At 39.9% G+C, this 22,521-nt stretch overlaps 1 protein-coding gene across 7 annotated transcripts in view; it reads right to left on the minus strand.

The window, feature by feature from the left end:
• Positions 1 to 22,521, minus strand: part of adgrb1a (adhesion G protein-coupled receptor B1a) — a 176,973-nt gene that overhangs the window by 116,282 nt on the left and 38,170 nt on the right. For all 7 annotated transcript variants that reach the window (XM_028016652.1, XM_028016656.1, XM_028016654.1 and 4 more), the window contains exon 2: positions 20,983 to 21,929. In XM_028016652.1, coding sequence (XP_027872453.1) covers positions 20,983 to 21,715 — 733 coding nt within the window. In that variant the 5' untranslated portion in view covers positions 21,716 to 21,929. The remainder of the gene's footprint in view (positions 1 to 20,982; positions 21,930 to 22,521) is intronic.

Consider the following 22,521-nt stretch of genomic DNA (forward strand, 5'->3'; position numbering starts at 1 on the left):
AATAGCAAAGCAAAATATCATATAAATGTTACAAGAAGCAAATTCATAAATACTACAAGTTCCTTTTAGTGATGTTTTTACTAATTCATTTATACTTCACCATAAAACATAATCCAGTAGCCAATTATGAAACAAGCAATAAACATTACATTTTGTCAAATGTCATCATTAGTCAACAAGAATGATATTCATATAAATCAAATATATTAATCAATGTTCCAGTTATTATTAATAAAAGGTAACTACACAGTTCGATTTTTAGCGTAGATTTAAGGGAACTCAGTGTTTTGACTATTTTGCAGTTTTCTGGAAATTTGTTCCAGATTTGTGGAGTAAAAACAGACTTCTGCTTCTCCATGTTAAAAAGCCTCCAGCTTTAAAAACAAGGCAGGAACTTAAAAAGCACTTTCTCCAAATCCTGAAGTATTGCAAATAATTTTGGTAATTTATAAACCAGCTGTTAAAATTACATAAACTGATGTTGCTATGTGTTTTTTTTACCTAGATCACAATTAATGTAGAATCTCTCTCATGAACTTGCTCTGTACTAAATTCTGTACAACACTCTTTCATATTTGAAAGTGTTAACTGTCATGTTGCCTCTCACAGTTTCCAATTGTTTTGTTTGTATATTAATTTGAAGATCATGAGGTGTGAAGAACAACAACCTTCAAATAGTCCAATTTGCTCACACCTGCTGAACTTGATGGACTCTGTGACGCTGGTTGTTATGTGAATGTGCTGTTACGTGAACTCTGACCCGGAACTTAAAGTGTGCTGTCAGTTTGACCCGCCAAAAGAAAACACGGGTTGATTATTTTGCGCAGGTTACAAACATCCTTAACTTCATGCTTAATGATGAAGTTATGACTTGCCTTCAAGACAAATGTTATGGAATCCAATGTTTTCTCGTCAGTGAACACACCGTACCTAAACCTTGTCGGGCCGATGTGACCACGACACACCTCGCATTGTGGAAGCTGCTCAAGAAGAAAGTGCATTATTATTCATTGAAACAATTGAAGTTAGAGAAAGCACAAAAGAGGTAAAAAAAAAGGAATTTTATGTAGAAGAGAGGAGTGTTGGTTTTCATTTCGGTGTGGTGGCTACTTTTAAACAGGGAGTGATCTTCAAAATATTCCAGCAAAATTGTGCTGATTTCTGTTTATGAGCCATTAAACACTGACTGTCATGGAACATGTTGGATCTGGAAATGCAGGCAGCCTTTTGGGAAGCTTAGAATTTTTTCTAAAAGTATGTGTCATGACCGAAAGAACGAGATCGCGGATACAAGCGGCCGAAATGGGTTTTCTCCGTAGGGTGGCTGGGCTCTCCCTTAGAGATAGGGTGAGAAGCTCAGTCATCCGGGAGGGACTCAGAGTAGAGCCGCTGCTCCTTCACATCGAGAGGAGCCAGTTGAGGTGGCTCGGGCATCTGGTCAGGATGCCTCCTGGACGCCTCCCTGGTGAGGTGTTCCGGGCACGTCCCACCGGGAGGAGGCCCCGGGGAAGACCCAGGACACGCTGGAGGGACTTTGTCTCTCGGCTGGCCTGGGAACGCCTCGGGATTCCCCCGGAGGAGCTAGAAGAAGTGGCTGGGGAGAGGGAAGTCTGGGCCTCCCTTCTGAAGCTGCTACCCCCGCGACCCGACCTCGGATAAGCGGAAGAAGATGGATGGATGGATGGATGGATGGTATGTGTTTGCCAGAGAATACACTAACAGACTGGTGATTATAGTGAATATTACTAACAATACTCACCTGGCTACTCTCATAACAAGATGTGAAATTCTACAACAAAATGTAAATTACTAAACATTGTGCCACACAGTGTGACATTGTCTATTTGTACAGTAAAAATTAGTGATGCTTTTTACATTTCCTAAGAAAAATCAGAACTGGCTAAAATCTTATGCATTTTTGAGGTTTTGTAGGATCAGTAGATCAGAAATAGGCCACAAATCAGTTATTGCTGCGGCTTTAGTACTAAAATAACAAACACTACAATATCAGCAATTAATATCAAGAACTATGATTAAGACTCACATTAAACCACAGGTGTCAAACTCCAGTCCTCAAGGGCCACTGTCCTGCAGTTTTTAGATGCGCCACAGGTACAAAACACTGGAATGAAATGGCTTAATTACCTCCTCCTTGTATAGATCATGTCTCCAGAGCCTTAATGACCTAATTATTCTATTCAGGTGGTGCAGCAGAGACATCTAGAGGTTACAGGACACCGGCCCTTGAGGACTGGAGCTTGACACCCCTGCTAAACCATTCCTTAAACCATAAGGAATTCAGGATTCTGAAGCTAGAGAAGGTTTGTTGTAGCATTTTTGCCTTTTGTTTGTAAGACACTGAATAGATCCAATAAATGTGAGCCAGCCTCTACCACAGCTGAACTCCATGTAATGCAGGGGTCCCCAAAGTCAGTCCTCAAGGGCCTGCATCCTGCATGTTTTAATTCTCTCCCTGGTGGTACCAACAACCTTTTCAGCATATCAATGTTCTTCTTAGGCCTCTAGCGAGCCATCATTTGATGCAGGTGAGTTAAACCAGGGAGAGAACTAAAACATGCAGGGAGCCGGCCCTCGAGGACCGACTTTGGGGACCCCTGAATGTATGAAACAAGATTAGAGGCATCTGAGTTCTTCATGCTGATTGTTTAAAATCAGAGATACCTGGAGTTGTTATAGCACAACAAAGAAAGTAACTGCTTGCTACATGAAACAATATATAGTTTTACATCAGCAGAACGGCCCAGAAAGGTGCTCGCTGTTACAAAGAATTTAAAACTAACACACTGCTGGTCCCAGATTCCACACTGCACCCCACTTAAATACATTCTGTGGGTGGTGCTGGCTAACACCACAATTTCCATCAAACAAATGTGCTTCAGAATGAAAATATTCAATGAAAGAAAACAAGGTTGTGCCACAATACAATGTCTTATAGTTAAACGGGAGGGGGGCGGAGGGGAGGAGCCAGGTCTTTTGAGATGTTGAATTCAATTTCAGCTTTCATATTTTAAACAAATATTATACTTTTCTGAGGCTGATATAGAATGTAACACAACCGAACATGGAAAGCAAACAGTGAATCCTCTGGAGAGGTTCTCTGGCAGGAACTCAGCACTGACTGCTGGATGTTCACATCAGACATCACACATTAGAACTCCTTGCTCTTGTTCTGCTTTACCTGCAAACCCGCACACATGTTTGTAGTTGCGCCAAAATCCCATTCAGGAAATTCTGCACATTTAAATTCTTTAAAATATCCCCTATTAGCACTGATGGTGTTATTTAAATAAACATGTTTTAAACAACAAACTATGTACTGTATGCAGCCCTTACTCAGCAATCAAGCATCTGGTTTTGCATTGTTTAATCAATATCTTTGTTTACTCATGGTCTGAGATGTGTATTTGCCTTGATTTTGATCAATACAACTGTCCACAAAACAACAATACTGTAACATGTTTTAAGAATGCAAATAGGTTCTTAAGTTTTTTTGTTGCATCAGATTAGATCCCTGTCATAAAGTAGCCTGGCTTCTGTTCTTGTTGACTTTTTTTTTGCCACGTGTGGTTCCATGTTTATAGACTTCTGACACATCTAAGAAACACCTCAATAGAAGATCTTTGCCTTTCTCTGTTTTGGGCAAATGTGTATGTGTGTTTTAAAATATGTTGGAAAAGAGTGAAGAAACTGATGTGGAAATGTGAGTAAAACACAACGAGGTGCCAGTCGTCTACCTGTCAGGTAGATATTGAATAGACTTTTAGATCTAGAATGTTTGAATGTTTCTTATTAATTCTCTAATCAGCAACTGTTGATGCATGTTTTTCCCTTGTAAGCTATCTTCCTGCAGAAAATAACATTTTGTTAAAAGACATGAAGAGTGTATCAGTTGGATGTCATTTTAAGACAGGAGGACTCCTCCATAAACTTCTGCACATAGTGGCATTCACAGCTGCCTACGCAAACCCGTAATGAATGCATAAACCAGGTTAAAGATGCGTTGAATGCATGCATTTTAAAAAAGGCACATTTCTCCAGCAGCACTGGAGAGACTCTTTTCATGTTGCATCAATTCTTAACTGAGTTTGGTGGATGGAGGACATGTTTATTTCTTGAATGATTAATATGTTTCAGAGTCCTCATAAACTAAGCACTAAATACAGTTGGACTTTGTTTATACGATTTAATGTAGGAAATGCACATCTCTTTATTAATTATGTTTTATTACCTCCATACAGCTTTGGACCATATAACTTAAAACAAATATGACTTTGAGATGGACACTTCCAGCGTCCATCACACAGTTGCTGAGAACACTGTGACAACATTATGTAAGACAGGGAGATGAGGCCCACCCTATCATTTGCAGGATAGAGGATCCAAAAAGTCTTGGCTGAACAGAAGTTTCTCCAAATTTGACAGGAATAAACTGTTCTTCAGGCTCTCTGTGTGTGGGCACAGCTATACTGAAACTGATATATTGTTGGTATATATATTGGTATATATAAACTGATATATTGTTGGAAACATGTGAATTTATACTATTTTCAAATGTTAGCAGCTTTTAATTTTAATGTTGTCTGTTGCTTGGTCAAAACCTCCACTTCAGTCTCTCCACAAAGGTGAGCTGAGGAAAGGTGATAAATGTTGGCTATTGTCAGTAACTACAGACTGGTGGAAGTGCTTAACCTACACCTAGCAACACAATCAAAACATATTTATATACCAAGGAGAAAACACAGGAATGGCATATCATACTTCTCAGCATGGTTAAAAGAAGAAGACTAATCAGTTTTCTTTTTGCAAAAACCCATTTAAAGAAGAGCTAAAATCTGCATAGAGATATAGTTTGATTTAAAGCTGCTGCATTTAACTTTTATTAAAACTATGATGTTAAACATATGTGGTAACACTTTATTTGAAGGGGTGTGTACAAGGCTGACATGACACTGTCATAAACATGACAATATACCTGCTAGGAACACGAAGGAGTCTTCATGAACATTAATGACTGTCATGAAGTGTCATTTGGTAAAAAAATGACACTTGTGATGTAAAGTTGCACTAAAAGTTGCATTAAAAGTCCATGAAAAGTGTCAAGTTTGCATTATTTGGTAATTAACACTTTCAATGCAAAGTTCAACTAAAACCTGCATTAAAAGTCCAATAAAAGTGGCAACTTAAAAACAAGACTCCTTTTTTCCATTTTCATGACATGTGTTATGTCATGTTTATGACAGTCATGTCAGTCTTACGCACACCTCTTCAAAAAAGTATTATTTGAAGATGTACAAAATATGTAAATTCTTTGACAGGATAATATGAGATAGATAATCTGGGAAAAGGTGGAGGTTCTTCACCTCCTCTCAGTGCTACTACAGCCTCCTGAAGAAATGCACCATTCCTGGTCAAAAACAACCAATCAGAGCTTGCTTTCACATTAAAATTTGATGTAGTGACAATTACTTAAACGTGCGATGCACAAAAAAATTCAGATGTGAGAAACCATGCATAAACATGTCACTGCACACGTTATCTATATAAATCTGATTGGTGGGTGGTGCCGCAGGGATAAAGCACAACCCACATATGGAGGCCTTAGTCCTCGACGCGGACGTCACAGGTTCCAGTTCTGGCCTGATGACCTTTGGCTTCCTCCTCTCTCGTTACACAATTTCCTGTCTAACCACTATCAAATAAAGGCTGCTCAAGCCAATAAAACCTTTTTAAAAAATCTGATTGGCTGTTCACTGGGCACAGCAAAAATATTGTCAGCGGTCCGTTTGGTTATCTGTCCCACTCAGAAATCTCTTTCCCGTACAATTAAAGGAAAAGCAAGTATAATCTGCACCGCCTTTTGGCTTCAGACCCAGAGCATCCAGATAGCGTTGCTGATTGCGTATCATCAACAATCAACGTATTGTTGATGATACGCTGGAACTATTAGGTTGTTCTGCTACTCCAAACTGGTATTGCTGGAGGATATTTGACATTTATTTCATTATTATATTTTTTTAATGTTCTAAATATTTTACCAGTCATCAATTTTGTCATTTCTATGCATCCTCGGCATAGCTGTATCCAGCGTATTTTATACTTGTAATGAGTAGGTGAGCACAGGGGTGCCTGGCCCGCAGCTGTATGGCTGTAAGCACTGTGTTGAGATTTTCCTTTTAGTAAAAAAAGAAAAGAATAATTTTTGGATTTTTTCATTTTCTAACCCTCATTACTGTTAACAACGTTGAGGAGTGAAAAAAAGATATTATGTGTCAAAACATCTTGTACATAGTGCACATCTGTGTGAGTCCACGAGGGTGGGCATGCTTAAGCCTAAGTGTTTTTGGTGAATTTACTTTTGTAAATTTGGCGGCTTGGTTCTTTTCTGTAAGCTAAAAATGAATGAGCAGAGTTTGAACCTTCCGCAGTTCTAAGAGTCTGGATCCCACCTGAACTTTTTACTGAGTGTGGTTTTGGTGGGTCACCGGTTTATGAGTTGTTTTTTTTTGTTTGTTTGTTTGACGGGTCACCCACTTGGACAACTGTTTAATCCGCTTATGATGCGTCCACACCAAATGCGTTTTGAGGGTCAGGCGTGTCTGGTTTACATTCAAAGTCTATGTGGAGAGTCGCTCGAAGCTTTAAAGGCTCAAAAGGCTCCAAACGGTTCAAATCGCACTTGACGCTTGAAATGCGCCGCAACGGCCCTTGACTCGTCTCCACATAGACTTTGCATGCCTGATTGCGGGTTAAACAGTTAATTCTAGTTGAAACTTTGCCAAAAGAGTAGATATTAATCAAGCATGGCTGCTTCACCTTCTCCTCCTCTCGATATCTGACAAACCACCTGAACATGGGAATCTCCATCCTCCTATCATATGGGTAGGCTTTGCTTTCATGCCTTAATTATTAGGCATAATTTTAAAAAATTGGTCAGCTGTTTTAGTGGGCCATGCGCTGGTTTTGCTGGTTTTTTACAACACACACATGATGCGCGTTGTGCTTTTGCGGGTCAGGTGCCGTGATAGTGTTGTTCTACCCTCCGATAATATCTTGCAGGCGCCCCTGGGTGAGCAATTACTTAAGTGTGTCAGGCTGTGTATGAATATTTGTACACATGCCTCGCAGCCTGAAAAGTTGCTGCTTTACAAAGAAACTAGCCTTTTGTAGACACAACACATATTCATTGTTTTGGACATAGCTTGACGCATTGATCTAATCATTAAGCAGATGATCTAATTATGACAAAACCTTCATACATACTTCATTTTAACAATTGCGTGCCTGACATTCAAAGTGCGTAACTGATATGACAAAACACCCCATGGCCCCCCCACCTTAAAAATTAATATGGCGCCGCTGTGCCAGACAGTCCTTTGGAGAGACTTAGGCTCATCACTGCAAATTGCAGTTTCATTGCTGCCTGATCAGCTTCAGTGTAGGGGAACTTCATGTATGGGTGATATACAGATGGGACTGTCTCACACTGCTGGCATGACTCGGCTGAGGGATGACTGGGACATTCCTGACATCGGCCAACTCTCACTGAAATGCTCCAATTGCAAGGAATCCCATCACAGTGAGATCTTGAACTGCTCCTAGAACTAGTTTGCCTTTGTTCAGCGAATTCTGAGCAGAGCTCCAGGGTGATCGCTCTGAGCAATCTGAAGAACCTACTTAGTGATTCATCGTCTGTATGATTTCTGAACACACACTCCTTCCACATCCTTCCTTTGGTGATGTCCTTCAGCAGAGCAAAGTTACCATTGTTTCACAGTTACACACACCTTGGTGCTGTCTACACCTTGTCCACCTTAAGAGTCACCATACTTGACCATACCTGAGCTGTTGGAGTTAATCTGCTGAACCCACACCATATTCTTTATTAGTGAGAATGACAATACCCCTCAGATAATTTACATGCACTTCATGTGCATGGCTGCACAGACCAATGCACATTTACATGCAACAAAAACTGAAGAAATGTACTATTTACAATATTGTAACATTCTCATTGATGTTACAATATTATTTGAGGCTAAATGTGATTCCGTTCCATCACATTTAATGTTTAGGTTTAAACATTAAAAGATTAAATTCATGAAAGAACATTGCATTTAATGCACCTTGAGTACTGCATGCAATACTCATTACAATACAAAAGCCTAATCTTCAATATGTTAATACTTTAACTTAAGTTTTGAAAATCCTTTTTCATTTGTAACATTTCCTGTTTTACTTTCCTCATACTATTAGTTTGTGTGACTATTCTTTTTTCATGTATTCTTTTATTCTGCTCAGTTTATCATGTTTATCTTTTCTGTTACTGATGAGTGCCTTGTTATATTGTTTTCTTTGAATTTTCAAAAAAAGACAATTTTGCCTTTTAATTCAAAATGTCATATGCAGCGATGAATTGTGGACAATGTACTGAGCCAAAGTGTGCTATGTTGTTATGCCGCCATGCAAAACACATGAATCTAACCTGAGAGGAAGAGCAGCAACTTCTATACTAATCTAGAGGCTCCTCTTCATAGAGGTTTCCTACAGGTGTGATAAGCCATAGATGCTTATTTGAAACTAGACATGATTCACAGAAGCAGATGTGGGTGTATTGGCTGACAGACCAAACTGACTAAGTTAATAAAAATCCTGCTTTTTTTCAGTCTGAGTTCTCTCTCTCTTTTTCTCTCTTTCTCTCAGCTTTCAGTCATTAATCTGATCTGGTAATGGTATGGATACCATCTGCGTTGGTAACTGACCCAATAGATTCACTATAAAAGGCCCCAAAACATTTGTTTTCTCCTAACAACCTTCCGGGTCCAGCTTTATAGGATGAATAATGGTTGCCGTCTGGCACAAACCACATCATGGCAGAAAAATAACCCTCTATGACTATTTATAATAAAATGTAATACTAAAGCACTTAGTAGGTCTGCACTGCTGGAACACTGATCAGTTCTTCACACAGAAAGATGGTTGTTAGTTCACTTTAAGTTGGAACCCATCTGGGTGGAGGTTGCACGTCCTTACTGGGAATTTCTTTTTCTATTCAGCATTAGAAAACATGAAAATATGGCTTAACTGTCCACCCTAAATTACAATAAGGGTGGACACCAGGGTATAGGTGAGAGGCCTACCCTGCCTCTCACCATTTGACTAATTCTGAATGTAAATAGATCAACATCCTAATTTTCCTGGGTAGTAATTGTAATACTAATACTACCAAATTTCAGGGTATTGAGGTCCTAGTATGCAAAAGCATGTTTCCATTCATCCAGAACATCAAACCGCTGTTTTTTGTTTATTTGTTTTTCCATAATAAAGCCCATAATTCAGCTTAAATAAAAAAAGGTAAAAACTTAAGCACTCTACACTACATTTTCAGATACCAAAATTGCCCACCAATTCAAGCAGAACAGTATCTGTAATTAAGAATGTAAATAACAAAACCTGAATATTGCAAATAAAATTATATCTGTAATAGTCTGGATAGAAATTTAAATATCCATTGTCATTATATAACTGATCTTATTCTGTGTTGACTTTAATTATTTGAGTAAATGCTGTGATAGCTGTGCTGTGTGAGCCTGGTAAAAAACAAGCCCTTGTTCTATGCGTTGCTTCATCCAGAGCATCTGAGCTGTCTGCTGTTGAGAAACAATTGCTTCCTGGAGGTGTGGACTCTGTTGAAGTTTTAAATGTTACCCAATCACTAACATTTGTCCATGACAGTTCATCGCTATGGAGCTTACCAGAAATTACCTGCACTGTAAACAACCATCCTCCACTGCGATGCGAGAAGAACCGAGCGAGGAGGATGTTAATGTTAATACATTATGTGGAAGTGTGACCAACACGGAATGAATGGCTTCCTTCACTTTCTCCACTGCCATTAATAAAACTACAGGCAGACTATAATACAAAAACAGAGTAGAAAATCAACATCATGAATCACTACTTCTTCTGTTTGCTGATTGGCCCAGTAGAAAATCTACCAGAGGAATCCAAGTCAATAGGAGAAAGCCTAAACTGGCTGTGAAGATGTGAATCTAACTGAATTCAACAGCCAGACTGCATATTGATACTGAGAAATGTGTTTTTCCTCAAGATTACCATCATGTGAAAATCTCTTCTCTGCCCATGCCCATAATAAGCTTGTCTACGTCATACATTCCTAGGAGACTGCTCTTCATTGTGTCCAGTTGAATAAAAACCCAACAATGAGCAGATTGAGTTTGACCTATATGATGAAGTACTTGTATGCACAAAGCCACTGTTTGCAGCTGAGAAATCCCTGAGACGTGACAGTAGCTTCAGTTTATAGGGTGACACAGCACTCTGCAAAGCTTAAGGTGGAAAATCTAATTTAAAAAAATTATTTCTGCATCACAGATGTATCATACATCCCAACCAGATCAAAACATGTCCAGGAAACAGCAAGTAGGGCTCAGAATTACACTGCTAATATAATTTGCAGCACAGCTTAACTTCAGAAGGTAGGTCCTCTATGAAGCGCACCCAGATGTGTGCACGCCTGTGTGTGTGTTTTGCTCTTCTTATTTGCTTTTGTGTGTGTGTTGCTCAAGCATTTCATGGAAGATGTCTACACTAATGAGTCCTTTTCCTGGCCGTGTCAGGCTTTGGCTAAGATCCGTTCAGCTCATTGTGGCTCTGTGTATCAGAGTGTGTGTCCTGTGCCTGCTGTGGGTGTGACAGTGTGTCACCTCTGGGTGTCATTTCAGGTGATACTGCCAAGGAGAGCAGCCTTTACAGCCATCCTGCAGAGCCACCGCTTGCGCTTAACAAGGACAGGGAGGCACACCAGCACAGATGAATGGCTCCGGCTCCCGCACAGGGCAGCAGTAAACGCGGGCCTCGCCGAGGTCCGCTGTGATCCATCTTCATTGTACAAATGTGAAGAACTACAGTCACACTAACATTAAATGTCCTCAAAGCCAAGGAGACCGCCAACACTCACTTTAATTCTCCATTTTCTCCCTGACGCACACATAATTTCAAACTTCCAAGGTACCGCAGTCTTTCAGTAACAGAATAGTGGAAGAAAGGGCTAGATTTCTCTAAAAAAGAGAGAAAATGGACAAAGAATAGTGTGGTCACAAGCTGGCTGTCAGAAAGCCGAGGCTTCTCTATCGCATCCTTACATCAGCTGACTATTCTCCAACAGTCACACATGACTGATGAGAGCTACTGAAAAAAACTCAGATTGTTTTTCCGCTTCCTAAATCTCACATTTTTTTGCAACTGTCTGGAAATTGATGGTGTCTCACTTAGGAGATGTACACACACTCCCACATTTGTCTGCTTACCATTTTCATCCTGGACCACAGCTTTTATCATCAAGCAGTAACTATCAACAGTAAAATTGCTTAATTAAAGCATGAATTAAGGGAGGAGAGATCCGCTGTCCACCAGCTGCCTCCAGGAAGGAGACTGGCTGCTACTTCACCTACTGTAGGCCAACCTGAGAGGCAGCTGAAGTTTCAAGTTTTCAAGATCAATGTTTTGCAGATTAAAAGACCATGAACGAGTATGTAAAAAACAAAAAAGTATGATTTTTGTTTCCATCCCCAATTACACACTATAGTCTTGGTTACTCTGTTGCTTGGTCTGTTTTTGGCTTGTTGAAAATGAAATTACTGACAAGGGAGAGCATTTTATTGGACAAAAATAAAAAAAAACAACAACTGCAGACAAGCATGGTCACATATTGTAAGAACAAGAAAGGTAATTTTATTGTGAGAATGCTAAATTATTAAGCCTACTTTAAATGTCTCTACAGTGTCTCTGACCTGTCTGCTGCGTTCCTTGGCCTTTGTGATGCTAATTGTTCTCTAATGTTCTCTAGCAAACTTCTGAAGTAGAACAGCTGCATCTATGATGCGTTAAATTTTTTATCAGAAGTTAAAACTTAGTCCTAGGTCCACTTCATATTTTGTTCGAATTTGTGTTGGTAGCGAGTATACAAGCATGATAGACAATGCTAAGACCCTCCTCCTGACTCTGATTGGTTGCTTAGTTAGAACTGAGCGAGGGCAGAAGAGCTTAATTTCTTTTTAATTGATTATCTGTCTCATATCATACTGTCACCACATAGTGTCAGTTAGAACAAATATGTAAAACATTTTTTATAAAAGTTACATAATGCAGCTACAGTGGAGCTCAGATTTCCGTTGATGCATATTCCTGATGTATCAAGGATCACAACGAAATAATTTGTCCACGTCTAGTGATCAGAGTTTGAATGATATCTGGTATACCCTTGAGTCCAATGTGTCCAAAGTTAGTCCTCAATGGCCGTATCCTGCATGATTTAGTTCTTTACCTGGTTCAACACAGCTGAATCAAATTATGGCTCAATGGCTCATTAGCAAGCCTTTCTAGATCACTGACAGGATGAGGACTTTGACATCCATGCACATTTTTAAGCTTTATTTGAAATACAGTAGATACCCAGTAGTATTCAGAAAGGTTAGGGACCACAGCTGCCCATAAATAGTTGAGCCCCCCTCTAAACTTACAACTGCCTATTTTAAGAATTCATAAACCAACTATACCATTATGTCATGGTATATGTATCAATGGTGCTCTTGAATTCGCTGGATTGAATTTGAAAACATTAGGCAATATAATCAGATCCCCACAGTGTAGCTGCTGAACACGCCTGTAGTCCACTCAGGTTCTGACGGTGTTGAACAATAATTCATATGATTGTTTTAATCAGAGGACATAAAGTGGGTAGAGAAACATGATATTTTACATAAACCTATCTTGACAAGCTTAAATTGTTTGTCCCTGTTCCTCACGTTATTTCTAGCTTGACATCTGTAACATATTTAGTAGCTGGTGATTTTAACCATTGCCCTGCGACAGACTGGAGACTTGTTCAGGGTGTACCCCGCCTCTCGCCCGGAACATTAGCTGGAGATAGGCACCAGCACCCCTCCCAACCCCTCTAAGGGACAAGGGTGTACAGAAAATTTATGGATGGATGGATGATTTTAACAATTATTCTCACCCCAAAGCACAATGAAGAGTTACTTACAAAATAAAATACATCAACAAGTACTTTTACTGTTATTTTATTCAAGGTAGTTGTTAGTTATCATAATTATTATGGCTTTCCAACTATTTACAGTATTCCAACGGCAGCTGCAGCCAGAATTCCCAGTCTGAATATTATCTTCTTGTGGAACATACTGTTGTAAACAGCGATCCACTCACTGAACACTGCTGAATCTACATCTTTTGCATTTGTTGTTACAAGCTGATGCAGGACTATTTCATGCTTTTGTCACCCTCTCAGCTGAAACAGCTACAGCAGTGGCACATAAAAACGAGGCAGTTTCTTTCCCAAAAAGCTCAGCAGCAAGATGAAACAGTGTGAGACAGGGAAGCAAACATCCAGCCTCTGCTTCAGTATGTTAGATTAAAGCTGTCCGGCAGACAAATTCGACAAGGGTAAAAAAAAATAAAAATGGGGATAATCACCACAGTCGTTGTTTATAGGAAATGATGCTGGTCATTAAAGGGGGTGAACATGTAGCAACAATAATGGAAGCTTATTCTGTCTCATTCCATCCCCTCCAACAGTTTGAAATAAAAGAAACAGTAAGGCTGCCTACAGGGAGTGTGACCTCTACATTAACGCAGAGCGTCTCGCTGCCATCTCTCCTCGCTGGGTTCCCGCTGGAAACACCACACCTAGCTCTCTGCACATGCACACACACCAATCAGCTTTTTCCACTTCCCTCAGTCAGCCACCCACTCACATACGGGGAGCTGGTGCGTGGTTGCATTGTTGCATGTGTTATTTTCTGCTGTGACATCATACCTCGTGTATGGGTGCGCGTGTGTGCAATTACACAGCTTAATCCTCGCGAAGGCGTGTTAGCATCCAGTGTGGAGAGGAGCAGATTCTGCGATGCTCCTTATGGTGGCGTGGAAAGCCCTTACATCAGCAGCGGAGGCTTGAAGGGAGGGATGCAGCCTTAACATTCATTTTCCTGAGCTGCTGCTGCCTCCCAGCAGTTCCCTGACTAATGACCATTTCTTCTTTCCACATGATGACACGTTTTGCGGACAGTATATGTTATTTATTTATCTGTCAGTCATAATCAGAAAGCAGTGGTCGAATTATGGAAGTGATGTGATCTCACACTGATTCTGACATTTCCACTGGAGGCAGAACACTTGAGTTAAAAGCAGAAAGGTGAAAGTCAGACCTCCCCTGCTGTGAAACGGCTGACAGCCCTTTATAGCCAATCAAAAAATAACAGAAATATCTGAAAGTAAGACTGTTCCTTGACAGTTTTTATCATTTTAATCATTGCATATATGTAATGAAGCCTAGGCGCAAATTCAAACTGGAAGACTCTTTTATCCCCACCGGGACCCGTTAATTGAAGCGACCTGCCCACAATCGTCGACCTATCAACGCCGGACCAAGCCACGTCACGTCCAATCACCGACCAAGTCCCAGCTGATAAGGACCTTCATCCATGGTGTCCTTCGCTCTCCAGCCGAGCTCAACCCACCACCACCTCTTCTCCTCCATTCGCCCGGTCCTGAGGCCCGCACCCTTCTTCAACCTCCACCACCAGTGCCGGGCCCCGGGGGATGACGTTCCTAACAGCATCGGGGATGCTCATCTGAAGCCTATCGCTAACGCTGCGATAACCGTTATCCCCAGCCGGGGCCCGAGCGCCAAAGACTTTAAATTCTGTTTGTCAATGAACTCTTCTAATTGTCTTCTCATCTCCGTCTGAGTCTCTCCAGATTGAATATATGTGTGTATGTATTATTTACATCTGGCTTAAGAACTATTTTTCATTCAGAAAGAAAATGGGATTTTTCTTTGGGATTTTTCTTTGGGAAAATGGGATTTTTCATTCAGAATGACTGCGGGATAGAAATGGGGTTTGATTAAATAAGTTAAACTTCTTCAAACTACTTTTCAGACTCATAGTCACCAAACAAGCGGTGTACTGCATGTATTTGAGTATGTGTTACACCTAGAAAATATGCAAGTTCTACTTTTTTATGTGTTGTTTTCTCTTGGTGAAATATTTGTCTGAAATAACAATAAAAGAAAAAAATTAATTCAATTCACTCACTGGCAGAACTTTTTGGACTTCCTGGCTTTTAATAAACCTCTCGCAGCAAAGGAAGTGCTGTGAGAGGCCCCAACTACTTACTTGAATAAACTAATGCATTTTAGTTTATACAAGGAGCTAGAAATAAAAAAGGATATGTCAATAAAATGATGGCTGAAAGGTAAAAGCATGTTTCACCCAATCAAAACTGAATGATTAAGGAAATAAAATGGTAATTATTAAGGTTGTTTTTACCCCTGATAGTGCGGTAGACTTGGTTCAATTGGGGACAAAAATGACAACATTTATTCCATTTTCAGCTGCTGCAATTCTCTTTCACATTCTGCTGTGCCAAACAATCCAAACCCTTTGAGCCACCTGTCCCCTTCTCACCAACCATTGAAGGAAGTGACATGAAGACCTCTGAAGAAGACATTTTTCACAAAATGTAAACAAAAATAGAGTGACCTCAGATTTTAGCAGTTGTAGGACTTATCTCCCAGTTTTTGACAAAATATCACAAGCCATTTGGTGCATTTGTTTTGGCTACAGTTACCCAGAAATCCACTTAGTGCTTTTGGAGCCGTCTCTGCATTAGAACTCTATCTGAACCTAGATCTAGGTTTGTAGGTGGACCAGAGTTCATTACACATTCACATTCCCCAAACCAACCAGACTTTCTAGGCAAACTGACTGGAGTTGCATCAAAGTGGACTAAACAGGGTTGGTGTGAATGCATACTATAAGTTCTTCATTTTATCAATACATGACTTTAAATTTCTCTTTTACATGCTTCCTATTTTGGGAATGGAGATGTTACTGCTGAGCTAGACTGAGGGTTTTATGTTGTCTAACAAGCAGCTCTAATTTGTTGTCTCTTTTTACCCTCCCATGCCATTTTACCTCCTCTCTCTCGTCTACCTTTCGGTTTTCTCTGCTTCATCTCTCCCTTCATAACTCAGGGCTTAAATGTAGAACATATTTAAAAGCATGGAAAACTACTCAGGAATAAATGATGCTACTTGTAAGATTAGTTGAAGACAATAATTATCGTTTGTTTTAATCATAGCTGCATCTCTTTTGGCTCCACTCTGCTCTGTTCCTGTTCTCATCCTTCTCAGCTGCATCTCCCTCCATTGTAATGACTTTGTTGATATAAAATGATTAAATTATTAAATTGCTTACATGACCTCTGTCTTTGCTGAGCTGGCATCATACATAACTGAGACCATCTTCATTGCTATAATTTGTTGCCTCTCCCCCACTTTTCGGGTTCTATCATTAATTCTTTCTGGTATCACTTCATCACTGCACACAGCAAAAACTGCTTGGAGTCCAATAGCTTTGCCAGTAATAGATTTAACATTAAGATATTTTGATGACGTTATTAAGAAATTACAATTACTTACTTATGACCTGCAACAAGTAAACAAATGTGTCATTGCAAAAGCCACCAACTTCACTGGATATCACATTTTTTCCACTTGTTTGATGCCACTTGTGACGTTAGTACTTATAAGGTATATTAGTTTTAGTGTTCAACTACTTTTATTCTACAGGGCCAGGATGGAAGACTGTTTTCATTCAACGAATCATATTTACTTTACATACAAAATAAAAACTCGTTTTTGTACTTACTTTGCTTGTTTTTTATTTATTTCTTATTGCGTCCCACTTTTCCGCCTATTTTTCATCCCATCCGGTCTTGTGTTCCACAGATGATGGTTACTGAGACTGCACAGCAGGCTTCTATTTACACTAACTGGGATCTAGAGATTGTAGACAATAACCTAAAAATATTTGAAAGAAAATACCTTAAAAGTAAATGTAGAAAATATTCAATACAGTCATCCCGGTTAGCTTAGCAAAGCACCGCTACGCCGACACTAATTTTACTGAGAGATTTCTGAAAATGGCTTCCACTTCTAAAGTAGTATTCGCTCAGTTTTCCACAGTGAACCCTGAGGTGCTAAACTGAAAACAATATAGATGTGCTTAACTGTTCATCAACAAGAGCAGAAGAAGTGGTGTTTTCAAAATAACAAATGGATTATGGCTACATTATTTGCAAAGCTCCAATTTTTCTCATTCTAAAACGAACGGCTGCTTTCTGCTCAGTCTGAGGAAGCCTGATGAATACTCTATGTTAGCTTTGGAAGAGTTTATCACATTTCCACACACTCAGTTTGTGCTTTGCTCAATGCAATCCAAAACTGCTGGGGTGAACTGTCAGAGTGGAGTAGAGCTGGAACCACATTATATGAGGAAAACCCTGAAACAGCTTAAAACAGCTAAACACAGATGGATCATTCTGGACAATTAGGATATGGGTTAAAAAATAAGCCTAAAATGATCAGCTATAATGATGCACTCCACAGAAAGAGAGTGTCTTTATGGAAAATTTTCAACATCCTTGGAGAATAAGTTAGACTTAAGCAATAGTTAGATGTTTTTATACTAATACTATTTCTAAATGTCCAGACCTCCAGGAGGAGCTGGTTTGTAATTGTTTCAATGTCAAATAAAGATGTGATAAACAACGCAGGTAAAAAAAAGTTTCATTTCACTAAGAATGTAGAATATACAGGATAAACTGTGACTGTTACGTTATCCTTTATAAACTTTATAAATCTTAATTTGTATATAAATGTAAAACACAATTTGTTGCAAACTACATATGAGTCAATATTATAAAACACAATACTTAGAAGCAATCTATAAAGATTATCATGTATCTATAGTACAATAAAAATTGAAACAATGTTCCCAACAGATTCTTAATACTTTAAACCCAATAAAAATGTTTAAATGTTTTGTCAAGATGACTGAACTGACTGTAAATCTTTGTCTGGAATGTGTGTGTATGTGAACAGGCACAATTCTATCATAAGAAAAGGTGGTGGGGGGAAGAGGGAAATCTGCACATATTTATTTTTGATAGATTTCTGGAGTGCTAAAATAATAATCAAACAACTCAGCTTTTTATGATGCAAAACACTTAAATTTTACTAAAAACAAAAACAGAAGAAGCCTCTTAGGGAACAGTCTGTTTTCCACAGATCAGCATATGATATTTCATATGGAAAGAAGTCATAGCAAAAGGTTCATAAAGCTGGCTTTCCTGAACTGGAAATAAACTGGAAGCTGACGTCCATGGCAGTGTGTTTGTGTGAAATCTTCTTTGGTTCCTTTTGTAAAGGTCAAGACTCAGATAGTTCCTGTGCTTTGTGTTAAATTGTAGCTGAATGTTCTTCAAAATTACATAAGCTCTTAGGTAACTTGTAATGCTGTATAATACCTGCAGTCTTTGTTTAAATCATTTGGATCAAGCACATTGTGATCTCCTCACATTCTGCCGACCTGTCCTTTGGAACACTGTCCTGCTGTTCACCCCAACATACAAAAGTTTGTATCTCTGAGAAAACGCCTTAAGATGACTTTACACTCATATCAGTATATATCATCAGTATATATCATCAGAGATCTCATTAATTCATTAACCTTGACTCTTTGAATATCAGGACATTCCAAAATTAGCATGAAAAGCACCATTACTCTTACCTTAAAGGTTAAAGATCTAACAGTAAAAAATTAGATGATGTTTCAGAGAGTTATGAGTGCTCATAATTGGCCAAATAATTATTTGATGAATTAAGATGGTAAATTTCAGTTTCAACCATCCGATATCACCATGTGAGTGGAGCATCTGCATAGCAGAGCTTAATTTTATATGTGGGTGAAATTAAGCTGTGCTGTTACTGGGTAATTGCTATTGAATTTCTTAAAATTTTATTTATTAAATGTTATTGATAAGTTATGAGACTCATTTGATTCTGGAGTTTTGAACATCAAAGTCATTTAAAGCAGCTGGTGGTTAAATTTTTCAGACTTTCACATCTATGATATTAATTTTCCTGAAAAGGAATGATTAATGCTAAACGTGTCAAAATGGACGTTTTGATGTATAACCAGTCCATTAACCACCCAGAGCCGTGCACCTTCAACTCTCTGCCTCACTAAATAATAGGTGATGTGCATCAAATGTGGAAATCTGACTTGACACATCCAGCTGACAATGGATGTCAGCCTGAATAGCAGCACTTTTCTGAATTATTGTGCCCATTTAAGGCACTGTGACTTTCAACCATTACACATAACACATAAGAAACTATCAGGTTTCTATTTCTATTCAGGTCTATGCTGGACCAGACATTCTTCCATACATTCAAGACAAAACCCTTATCTACAATCCATCGATCTTAGTCAAACCCGTTTCACCTCACACCACTCTCCCTCTAAGCTCTGTGAGCCTCTTCACCATTAATTCTTTCATCCCTTTCTGTCTGTGCTCTCTGTATCTCCTGTCTTCATTCATTGCTCACGACAGACACCTTTCTAGTCCCATTTATTGCTGCACAGGATGTCTTAAATTGTTGGTTCCCTGGCCTTTTTTTTCATTCACAACCAATTTTCTCTCTGCAGCCTTTTGTTTGTCTTTTTCAACCAATTTAATCCATCCCATCATCCATCCAGGCCAATATTCAAAAAACAATAGGCTTTTACCTTGGATTGCGATGTAGCTGTTTCGTCTGCGTAGGCTGAAGCACAAGGAGGCAGAAAAGCTATAATGTGTCCTTTGATTTTTATCCCTTCATAAGCAAATGGTGAATGGTATACTTCTGTTTTAACTTTCACACCTTAAGGCACAAACAGCCCACACCCTGCTGTTGAGCACCATAAACAGGATTACATAAGTGTGATAACTACTGCAGAGGAGGCAGAGGTAGCGAGGGGATATTGGGTTCTTTGGAGACTGGAGGTGGATAAAGCAGGAGATATCCAGTACAACATCTTGCTTGGTTGGCTTCCCATGACTGGCTCAGTATCAGCCCACCATCAGCCTGGGGAGGGAGAGATGGAGAGGCAGTGATGGTAGGACAGATAAGAAGGAGGCAGAAGAGGAGGAAGAGAGGGAAAAAGACCAAGGGAAAAAAATGTGAGATAGACGCTGGAAAAGGTTAGCCGGAGAGAGGGGAGCCAAGAAACGTTTTATCCCTCTGGCCATAGTCCTGACAAAGCAAGGATAGAGATGTCAGGCCACATCCTGTCCACAGAGGGAGAGGGAAGGAAGTCAGGATCAAGCAGCAGACAATTAGACTACAAACCACGAACCCTTAGCCCAACGTGTTTGTGCCTTTCTTCCTATCTAGCTTCTTCTTTTGTCTCTATTTACATCACTCGAGCCCCAGCCCTCCCACCCCCCACTTTGTGTTGAGCATCCTCACAGCTATCCAATATCAGGGCAATATCAGCACTTGATTCTTCTCAGTTTCCCAAAGCTTCCCTGAGGCCGATCAAGTGTCACTTGTTGGACTGCAAAGGAACCAAATGCACTGCAGACACTGCAAGGTCACCGAGCTCGCTTCCATCACAGGAAACCTTAAACCTCCCATTTGCCTCTTTCTGGCCCTCTTTCTCCCAATTGCTGACAGAACACACCTATGTGCTTCTGAAGCAATGTCACACTACTGTGCTCACTTTTCACAAATCATACACATTTCCCCTGCATTGATGGCCACTGAAGATACCCTTTTTCAGATGCCTTGCTGAGAGCATGCTAAACAGCGATGCTGACCTTCCAAGGGCAGACAAAAACAAAAATCTCTTTTCTCTGCAGTTTCTTGGCAGAAAACTATTTTCTACCCTATTGTTTAGAAAAGAAGCAGAGATAATTGTTAATCTCACCATTTCAGTGATTTTGAAAGGCTGAGCAGTCGATCCACAAACAATGATGTAATTTCTACTGACACTTTTTATTTTAAACTGCCATAAAATGAACACTACTCACCATTTATTTCCGCATCTTTTCCGCTCCCTTTCACGCTGGGCAAACAGTTTTCCAAGTAAACTCCATTGTGATAACAACTATTACCCACACTGAGCTGTGGAGGCTTATCCCAGCACAGGCAGGGGGTCTGCATTATGCCGCAGGGTCTGTTGGATGTGCTGGAGGCCAAGCAGTCTTCCAGCCACTGGCAGAGCATCTGACAGGCTGCCATGCTTGGATTGCGCTTCCCCACCACCAGGTACTCGGTTTTAAAATCCTCATCACCATTTTGGGTGGCCATGCCTGCCCGAGGAGGTCCTTTCCTCATTTGCAGGAACTGTTTTCCAGCCTCCAGGAAGGCCACAGGAACAGAGGAGTCACACAGCCTCACAATCTCATCAAAACTCTCCATGCCCAGGTACGTACGCGTGGTCTCCAGGAAGGAGTCATACTGGAAGGTCCGCAGCTGAAACGGCTGGCAGCCCCCTGTGGGTTTGGTCACCTTGATGAATGTTGTGTACCGTCGTGGATCTGGGTTTTGTAGAGTCCAGGAACAAGGCACAGTGGGGAACACTGGTGATGATAAAAAGAACCCAAAGAAGCGGTTTTGAACTAAGGTGGAGCAGGAGTCGGACTCAGGGCCTGAGGGGGCGGCATGGCAGCAACCGCCCATCAGTAGAAAAGTGGCACAAAACGATAGCAGTGCTGGAAAAGGCCATCCTGAATGGCCAGCAACGAGAAAAAGGTTTTTCATGGTTTCCAGTTGAAGGAAAGGGGGCAGTTCCACAGGCAGGGTCGATGGGGTCTGGTTCCTGGTGAGTCACTTCCCCTGTTTCCCAGATAGCAAATGCATAGAAAATGGAGAAGGAGATGGAAAGAGAGTGACGAGCGTGAAGAAATCTGGTTCTTCTCAAAGATCCAGCGATATGCCCATGGCTGAGTTACTCAACCCTGAGGTTTGCAGGAACCTGTGAGAAGGGAAATACAAGATACAGATTAGATTTAGGATCTAATCAGACAACAGAACAGGATTACACTGATTCCATTTATCCTCACAATAGAAAATTTCTATCTGCTATCATTGTTAGTGCGGTTTTCTCAGAACAACTGGATTCTACCTAGTTCTGCAGAACAGAACTAGGTAGAATGTTCAGAATTCAATGCTTCACTCCTCATAATCACTCAAACAAAGCTGATTTATGTAGTATGAGTCTGGAACATAATGTTATGAAATTAGTCAAACAGGTGGTTTTCCCATTGTTTTTATTATTTGTTGTTTCATCATTATCACATCACACAATACCTCTTTCAGCATCATAGGATTAATATCACTAATCTGCAGTAAATGAGAGTAAATGAATGCTATGGCATGGTTATAGACGAGGGAGGAATGAATTCTTTTATTTCCGTTATTTGCAATGGAGGAAATTCCTAATTCATATTTTCAGGATACAAACCGGCAGTTTAGACAAAATAAACACACATTTCAATTTATACTGTTGATGATTAATTACATAAAAAATATAACTTTTTCATAACCACATTTTTTTTAGTAATAGA

The sequence above is a fragment of the Xiphophorus couchianus genome, chromosome 5 (genome assembly GCF_001444195.1).
Source record: "Xiphophorus couchianus chromosome 5, X_couchianus-1.0, whole genome shotgun sequence".
NCBI classification, from domain to species: Eukaryota; Metazoa; Chordata; class Actinopteri; order Cyprinodontiformes; family Poeciliidae; genus Xiphophorus; species Xiphophorus couchianus.